The sequence below is a fragment of the Capricornis sumatraensis genome, chromosome 4 (genome assembly GCF_032405125.1).
Source record: "Capricornis sumatraensis isolate serow.1 chromosome 4, serow.2, whole genome shotgun sequence".
In the NCBI taxonomy this organism is placed as follows: Eukaryota; Metazoa; Chordata; class Mammalia; order Artiodactyla; family Bovidae; genus Capricornis; species Capricornis sumatraensis.
Genome location: NC_091072.1, coordinates 69,068,115 through 69,077,341, shown reverse-complemented (window position 1 = coordinate 69,077,341; position 9,227 = coordinate 69,068,115). Strand labels below are relative to the sequence as shown.

At 44.9% G+C, this 9,227-nt stretch overlaps 1 protein-coding gene across 1 annotated transcript in view; it reads left to right on the top strand.

Annotated features, from left to right (window-relative positions):
* Window positions 1–6,074: 6,074 nt before the first annotated feature.
* TMCC3 (transmembrane and coiled-coil domain family 3) overlaps window positions 6,075–9,227 on the top strand; it is a 70,772-nt gene continuing 67,619 nt past the window's right edge. The window contains exon 1 of the mRNA XM_068970568.1: window positions 6,075–6,188. Coding sequence (XP_068826669.1) covers window positions 6,111–6,188 — 78 coding nt within the window. The 5' untranslated portion in view covers window positions 6,075–6,110. The remainder of the gene's footprint in view (window positions 6,189–9,227) is intronic.

Sequence of the window (9,227 nt, the reverse complement as noted above, 5' to 3'; positions counted from 1 at the left end):
AGGGGAGGACCTAGCCACATCTGATGTGGTGGATCGCCTGCCATGATGGCATCCAACAATTCTCCCATCCCTCTGTGTGTGTACTACTCCAGTCAAGAGTGGATGCTACTTCTCCTCCCCTTGAGCCTGGTCTAGGCTTTTGACTCATTCTAACCCAATAGAATGTGACAGAAGCGGTGCCCCGCCAACTCCAGGCTATGCCTTAAGAGGTTTGGCATCATTTGGTTTTGATCTCTTGAAAACCACTCACCATGTAAATAAGTCCAACTATTCCAATAGAGAGAGGGGAGCCCGTGAAGAAAGGAGACTATGAAATATAAAAATATTTTGTTTAAATATATAAACATATACAAATTGAGATGGAGGCCTGGCCAGCCCCAGGTATTCCAGCCATCCCCATTCCTCTTGGTGCTGATAGGTGAGTGAAGCCATCTTGGATACTCCAGCTCCAGCCAGTATCACAAGGAGCAGAGAAAAGACAAACTGCGCAGAGTTGCTCAAAATGCAGATTCATAAGCAAATGAATGGTAGTTGTAAGCCAGTATATCTTAGGGTGAGCTGTCGTGTGGCAGTAGATAGTGGAAAAAGCTGGATTCGGTGCTCCAACAATTCAGCGATGAGTCTTTCCCCTTTCATGGCTGTTTCCCTCGGAAAGGAAGTTGTGTTTGTATGTCTACAACATATAGCAGGAATGCCCACCACAGCAGCAGGCTTATATTCTACCGGCTGAACCTAGTGCCAACTTGATGGGCTCAGTTCTTTCCCAGTAGTTACAGCAGAAGTCTCAGGGGAGACTCTGATTGGCTCTGACTGGGTCATGAGCCTCTTTCTCCGCAAGTTGAAGCAACTCTGATTGGCCAAGTCTGGATCACGTGCCTCTTCCTGGAGGCAGAGGTCTGGTGTGGTCAGTCTCACCTAAATTACTTGAATTGAGGGTGGGGATGGGGTGGATCCCAAAAGAAAAATCCAGGTACTGTTAATATTTTGAGAATAAGAGGCTGGATGCTGTGGCAGGCAGAAACAACAAATACGTACTATGAGAATCCAGTACAATCCTATCTCTTTTGCGAAGCCTTTTCTCACTATTTTACACTATTATGGCTGGAATGACCCAATTCACTTCTTTCCTGCTGAGAACATGCTGCGTTATTGTGCCTTACAGTTTGGAAGTAAATTCTTACTTTACACCCTAGATTTTGTACCTTTATCTTCTGTATTGTTCTGATTGCATTTTCTACTTTAAAGGTGCGGTTTTTTAAAAAAAATTTTAATTACCTTTTGCAGAGAGAGGCTTTTGGAGGCTGTTATCAGAGGCACAGATAATTCTTATGTTGAAGAAAAAATGTGTGTCCTCTCTCTCTCTCTCCCTGAGTCTGACAAAACCTTAGGCATTGCCTGCAAAAGAAGGCACATGGTCTATCTTCCCCATGGGTCCTAATTCCAAAAAAGAGAGCCAATGGTGATCCACATGGCTTGTTTTCTTTCTTTTCTGGGGAGCTTGCTCTTGTGCTATTTAATTTGGGCTTTTTAAAACATTATTTTGTATGAGTGCCCAGTAGAGCAGCTTTTGGGCAACTGGCTTATGAAATAAAATGATCTAAAAAAGAACATCCTCTGTTAATTGAAATTGAAGTGAGCCTAATATAGTTTTAATTCATTCTTTTTGTGGAGGATCAGCGTTTCTTACCAGAATGGAGTTCTTCTAAGCAACACCAAGACAGTAATAGAAATGGAAAATAGCTGCCTGCTGTCACACTAACCAAAGCCCAATCTTGGCTTGTCAGAGACCTTACTTAGGTCTGGCCTCTCTAAAGTTACACACAGATACAGTTACACACACATGTACATGCATACACCTGATCAATATAATTTCTACAGTCCTAGGTACCTGAAAAAATGAGGCATCAGGCAAATGAGGGGGAAAAACCCAGAGACAGACTCTTACCGATTTCAGAATGGATCTTTATAAGATTACATTGGCATAAAGACAATAACAACAGACTGTCTTGCCTTTATATCAAGATTTATATTTGTAAATTGTTATTCAGTTCAGTTCAGTTGCTCAGTCGTGTCCAACTCTTTGCGACTCCATGAACCGCAGCACTCCAGGCCTCCCTGTCCATCACCAACTCCCAGAGTTTACCCAGACACATGTGCATTGAGTCAGTGATGCCATCCAACCATCTCATCCTCTGTTGTCCCCTTCTCCTCCTGCCCTCAAGCTTTCCCAGTATCAGGGTCTTTTCAAATGAGTCAGCTCTTCGCATCAGGTGGCCAAAGTAGTGAGTTTGTTTCAACATCAGTGCTTCCAGTGAACACCCAGGACTGATTTCCTTTAGAATGGACTGGTTGGATCTCCTTGCAGTGCAAGGGACTCTCAAGAGTCTTCTACAACACCACAGCTCAAAAGCATCAATTCTTCGGTGCTCATTACATTTGTGTTTATAAGTAGGTACTCCACTGGTGACTTAAATCCAGGATTAAGGATGCCATCATCACATCTATCTTTTGAGTCTTTGTTATCTTTAGAATTTTAAATTATGAAATATTGTGTCTATGTGTAGGCATGAAAACATATCTAGTATAACAATAGCCATTCAGTAAATATGGCATTATTTATAATCTTGTTTCCCTTTCCTCTTGAATCCTTCTTTATCTCCATGCTAGAGGTAAATACTCTCCTGAAATTTGTGTATATCATGCTCTTAACTTTTCTTAATAGCTTAGCTATATATCTTTGTTCTCCTAAAAATGCCATTTATTCTTCCTATTTCAACTTTACTTGAATAGAATCTCACAACAGGCAGTTTTATGTGGTTTGCTTTCTTTTGTTTCTCAGTATTGTTGATGAAATTCATCTATATTGATTATTTTTAGCTCATTTTGTTTGTGGCTTATCTTTTCACTTTATTTTTTTTTTCATGAGCAGAAAAATTAAAACAGTGTAGTTGAATCTTTATGGTTTATGTTTTTTGTGAACTACTTTTTATGACTTGAGATCACAATGATATTCTTCCACTTTCTTTCAGCAGTTTTAAAAATTGCATTTTCTCCTTTAGGTCTTTAATCTGTCTGATACTGATTTTTTGTATGCCTTGAGGTAGGGATCAGTTTTTTTTTTCCCTCCCAAGTGAAAAGACAGAGCATTTGCTTAGAAAATTTCAGATATTCCCATCTTTCTCAGAATTAAACTCAAAGTTCCTAAAATGGTCTAAATTGCCCTATACGACCTGGTCCTTTGAAATGTTTCTAATTTCATCGACTGTTGTTCCAGGCAACACTGGCCTCCTTGCTCTTCCTGAACACTCCCAAGTGTTCCTGCTTTGGGGACTTTACATCAACACTTGCTATTTCTTCCATCAGCAGTCTCAGACATCTACGTGGCTAGCTCCCCTTCTTCCTAGATCTCTTCTCAGATGTTACCTTATCATGGAGGCCTTCTGTGGCCGCCCTAGCTAAGATCATGCACACATTCACATTTGAAAGCTCTCTTCTCTGCTTTGGAATAACTCACCTGAAAAACCCTCTGGGACTGGTGGAGTTGTTTCATATATGGGGAGTATTTTAAAATGTTGATTTAATTTTTGAATGATTTTAGGACTCTATGGAGTTTCCCATTTCTTAAGTTAGTTTTGATAAATTTGTCCTCTTTGTTAAAATATATATATATATGTATTTAGAAATCTTTGCCTTTTTTAGAACTTTTTATTTTATATTGGGGTAAGGCCAGTTAACAATGTTATGATGGTTTCAGGTAAACAGTGAAGGGACTCAGCCATACATGTGTATGTATCCATTCTCCCCCAAACCCTGCTCCAATAAAAGATATGTTTTATTTCAGTTTTTAAATAGTCAATATATGCACACAATTCAAGCTTTCAAGTTCAAAAAGCATATACGGTGAGAAATAAACCTTCATCCGTTCCTTCTAGCTACCTAGTTCCTGTCTCCTGCCATCAGTTTCTTGTCTATTTCTCTAGTTTCATGTTAATTCTCCCCAAAATATGCTATGCATATTTAACCATATATATATATATAGTTTTTATATAAATGGTGGAATACTATATATATATTATTCTGCACATTGCTTTTTACTAACCAGATATGTTAGAGATATTTCTGTAGCTATACATTGAGAGCTGCCATTCTATTACAAGTACCTAACACTGGAGAAGGCAATGGCAACCCACTCCAGTACTCTTGCCTGGGAAATCCCATGGATGGAGGAGCCTGGTGGGCTGCAGTCCATGGGGTCACTGAGGGTCGGACACGACTGAGTGACTTCACTTTCACTTTTCACTTTCATGCATTGGAGAAGGAAATGGCAACCCACTCCAGTGTTCTTGCCTGGAGAATCCCAGGGACGGGGGAGCCTGGTGGGCTGCTGTCTATGGGGTTGCACAGAGTCGGACACGACTGAAGTGACTTAGCAGCAGCAGCAACACTGGAGAAGGCAATGGCAACCCACTCCAGTGTTCTTGCCTGGAGAATCCCAGGGACGGGGGAGCCTGGTGGGCTGCCGTCTATGGGGTCTCACAGAGTTGGACACGACTGATGTAACTTAGCAGCAGCAGCAGCACTTAGCTGGATGTCTATATTGTAATTTACTCAATCTCCTTCTGAAGGACACTGAAGCTGTTCTCAATTTTTGCGGTAGCCTTCTAGCCAGTGTCCCTTACCCATCTTTAATCAGTGCATCTCACAGCTATTAGATATTTCTTCTTCTTTACCTTCCATCCTGATATTGTCTTGTCCCCTTTTACAACCCTCCAGCAGCTCTCCCAGTATCCAACAATAGGGCTGAACTAATTAGCCTTGAAGTAGAGCCCTGCACCACATGGTCGCCGCCTACTTTTTCCATCCAGTCTTTCTGTTCCTGAAGAGACTCCCTAAACTGATGGCTTGAGGTTTTCCAAATGTACCTTTGTTTTTGGGCTTCCCAGGTGGCGTTAGGGGTAAAGAACCCATCTGCCAATGTACGTAGAGGTAAGAGATGCGAGTTCCATCTATGGGTGGGGAAGATCCCCTGGAGGAAGGCATGGCAACCCACTCCAGTATTCTTGCCTGGAGAATCCCATGGACAGAGGAGCCTGGCGGTCTACAGTCCATAGGGGTTGCCCAGAGTTGGACGTGACTTAGCATGCACCTTTATTTTTATGCTCAGGATTTTTCTTCTGCCTGCACTTCCCTTCCCCCTCAGCCCTTTGAAGGAGAGGATCACAATCCTCCTCCTTCTGGGCTGGTAAGGTCTAACTCGAACTCTTCTCTGGAGCAGCTGCACTTTCAGTATTTCAACTCATTCGCCCACTGGTACACTGTCTATAACCAGACGAAGTGTTTTCACTGTCTCCTCTAGACTCCATATTTCTTGTGGGGAGGAACTCTTCACTCGAAATAGGGAATACTAAAATGAAAAGATGTATCTTGATTTTCAAGTAGTTTCCAACATAAAGCTGAGCCAGACTTGCAAAATAAAAATACGTAACATTATAGATGGTTGTTTAAGGGGAAGTGTAGTCTTTGTTCAGTGGAATCAGAAGAAAAACATGAGCACTTAAAAAAAAAAAAAAAAAAGACCTCAGACACAAAAAAAGAATTCTGATCCCTACCCCAGGGCCTAGCACGATGTCCCATAAGTGCATGTTGAATACGAGTGACGTGAAAGGAAGCATTAAAGGCATACCTCAACATCTTGACCAAAATCCATCTTTCATCAGGTAAGTCAACAAATAGTGGAGATGCCACTCATCTCTTGAGTGAAAAGAGGGCAGTGTGGAAGGAGGTGTCATCCAGTGTAAGCAAGCGAGGGAGGCAGAGCCGAGGCACCTGGAGAGGGTCTCTGGAGGGCGGGGCGCGCAGGGGGCGCGGCAGAGACGGGAGGGGGCGGAGACTCGCGTCCCGGCCCCGCCTCCCCCGCCCTCCCCACTCCGCGGCAGCGGCAGTGGCGGCGGCGCAGGGCGGCCGCGCGGGTGTTGGCAGCAGCTGCGGGAGCCCGCACCGCCCCCTGGCCGAGGCTCCCCCGGGCGAGCCCGAGCCCGAGCCAGAGCACGCCGGCAGCTCGCGGCGCGGCGGCACTGGACCCCGGGAAAGTTCCCGGCGCCAGCGCCGAGATGCCGGGCAGCGACACGGCGCTTACCGTGGACCGGACCTATTCCGACCCGGGCCGGCACCACCACTACAAGAGAAGGGTGAGGGTCGCGGTCGTTGTGGCGGTGGGGGCGCCCTCCCAGGGGCGAGGTTGGGTGGGCGTGGGCTCCCGCGGGGACCACCTCGCCCTGCGCGTTTCGCCGGCTCCCTCCCTCCCTTCCCTGCGGCTCGGAGCCGGGACTTCCCTGCACCTTTCGGGCTGACGGGGATGGGAAGAGGGGCGTGGGAGCTCGGCCCGCGCGGTTCCGAGACCTGCAGTTCCCCTCCGGGGTGGGAGCAGCGCCAAGCCCAGGCCCACCGCAGTTCGTCTGTCCCGCCGCGCCAGGGTCTCCTCGACGACCGGCGCTCCGCCGCCCTCTCCGCCAGGGAGCGCTCGCCGCGCGGGGCCAGACGCGAGGGGATCCCGCCGCCCGCGTGGTCGTGTCCCGGGCGTTCGGCCTCCCAGCTTCCTAAACTCAAGTGCAGCCGCCGCGCCTCCCCAGCCGTCGGGGCTTTCGGGCTCGGGGCTGTGCGCGGCCGGAGCGTGGACAGGCGGCAGACCCCGCTTCCCGGTTTCTCGCGGCCGCTCCTCCGGGCTTTGCCCCAGTGAAAAGTCGGTCTTGCGCGCTGCCTGTACAGAGTTTCTAGTCGTGAGGAGCAGGCGCCCTCTCCATTGTTTGCTGTGTAATTTGCTGTTGCTGATTTTGGCTGTGGGCGAAAATAGCTTTTCAGAGTGAGCAGCGGAGACGAACCATGTAATGCTCGAACAGGGAGGGAGGCCTCAGCCTGCGGGCCGGTCCCTCCGGAGAGAGGAAGCCTCACCTGCCTCGGGGGTCGCTTTGCTCTTTTAGGGATGTTTGATCGTCCAGGTTGAACACTTGGCTCTCCGCTTGACTGATTGAACTGCCGTTTAGAACTGCACCTCCTCCGCCTGGCATTTGTTCGGGCAAGGATTGCCTGAGGTGTTCTTTGCGCTAACTGCTCTCTTGCACGATCTTAGTCGTTGAGTGCCAGCCTCTGCTTAAAGTTCAGGAGGTAGGATCGTGCTCGCATCTGTTAATCAGTTTAACAAAATGATTTAATTTTTTCGGACTAAGTACATTTAGTGGAGTAATACTTATCTCCAGCATCCAGCCCGCTCTCCCCTCCCCACAAAAGAATTCTCCCTCTCTTTTTCTGCACTTTCTTAAAAGTTCCGTAACAGTTTGTAGTGAAAATAACTAGAAACTGCATTTGTAAGAAAATATTGACAATAAAAAATCTTTGGTTACCCAAAGTTAGACGTTTGTTGAGAGATGGCTGCTGACTAATACACTGTTAACTGCAAAGGAAGATGAAGCTCTTTTTCTGATGACCTTGTAGTCAGGAGGATGTGTGGTCCATAGTGTTGTAGTCGACGGAAGACATTTCAGGTTTGAAAAAAGTGTGGAAGCTGGGTTTCTCTTGTCACAACTGTGATAATCTTCGTGTAAACAGCAGGATTAGTAATCTTTGAGGGAGGGATGGCTCATTGTGAACCATTTAAGCAATTTGGCAAAAGCACACGGAACTTTCCAAAACTCAGCTCTTTTTAGCTTAACTACTGAGATGGAAAGTGGCAAAGCAGATGTGTAAATCAGCGACAGACTTTATCTCTGCTGTATCTGCTGCTGTTCCATTCCCACACCCATCTTTCCTGTTAAAGTAGGGGAACTGTTTGTGAAGGGGGTTTCTTATTTTATTTAAAATTCTGTTGACCGTGTTAAAGTACTACATGGAGACACCTGGTTTTTATATAGACCATATATTAAAACTGTGTTAGACATATATATACTGATTATTCTAAATTAGCTTATATAGGGCAAATGAAATCTTGTAAGCACTGGACAAAATCAAATTGAGGAAGGCTAGAACTTCAGTGCGCTGTGATCACAAGTTCTACGGCAGAGACCTTTACTCAGATGGGGCTGATATAATTTTGATCTGTCCTGAAGGCTGCCATAAGACTGCTATAATGCAGGCCAGGCAGAAGCAATTTTCCCATGCAGAAAGCATCCCATTAGATGATTTTAACTCCTGTTTTGTGGTACTCATTTGAATGTAGCTATAAAAACACATTTTCTTTACACTCAGCAAGTATGTGATGCTGAGGGTAACCTCAAGGAACACTGATACTTAATTTCTTGATGTCACCTTTGCCTTGATAATAAATCGTCTAGTATAGGGTTCATTTATTTATTTTTCGATGGGAGTACAGTTGCTTTACAGTGTTGTGTTAGTTTCTGCTGTGCAGCAAAGTGAATTGACTATACGTTTACCTATATCCTCTCTCTTTTGGATTTCCTTCCCATTTAGGTCACCAGAGGGCATAGAGTAGAGTTCCCTGTGCCATACAGTAAGGTTCTAACATAGGATTTAAAAAGAACCTTTTCGTGGACTTATTTGGTAAATTAGCTCCCCTAAAAACATTATGAGAAATGGAGGTGTGTGTGAGGAGTTGATTAACCTTTCAGAGATAAGAAGTTTCCCCCGGGTGGGGGCCAAGACTCAGTGAGATCAAGGTCTTGTTTACCGAATGGTCACTTTCTGTGTTCAAAATTGATACCCTGTTGAGAGAGCAGGGAAAATAGACATCTTGCTTGCTGAGCTTGTTTAAGCCTTTGAGACTAGAATAATAATGAGGCAGTGTACTATTTTAACAGTGCACAAGTCTATTTTTACAGCCAGGTGGATTAACCTAAATTCCTCCCCCCCACCCCCCTTGGTGAAAATGTAACTGATGAATTCTGTGATTGTCTCTAAGCTGACAAGTCAGGGTCATTCACGTTTTTAAATTTCATCTGGGTAAAACTCAGAAATGGTACATGTTAAAACTCGCTGCACATTATATCCCTTTATTTTAAAAGAAAGAACGTACATAATTAGAATCTTACTTTTTTTTCATGTCCTAGATAGTTAAAGCCTATTATCTATTTAAGAATATAGGGAGTCCGCTTTCTATATAGTAACTGGTTTTTATTAATTATGTATGAATCAAATTTTTGTCAGTTCTAATTTTAAGTGTCCTAAAAAGCCATCTTCAGCCACTAGGGTCTAGTGTCGACAGCTGGGTCTCTGGAAGC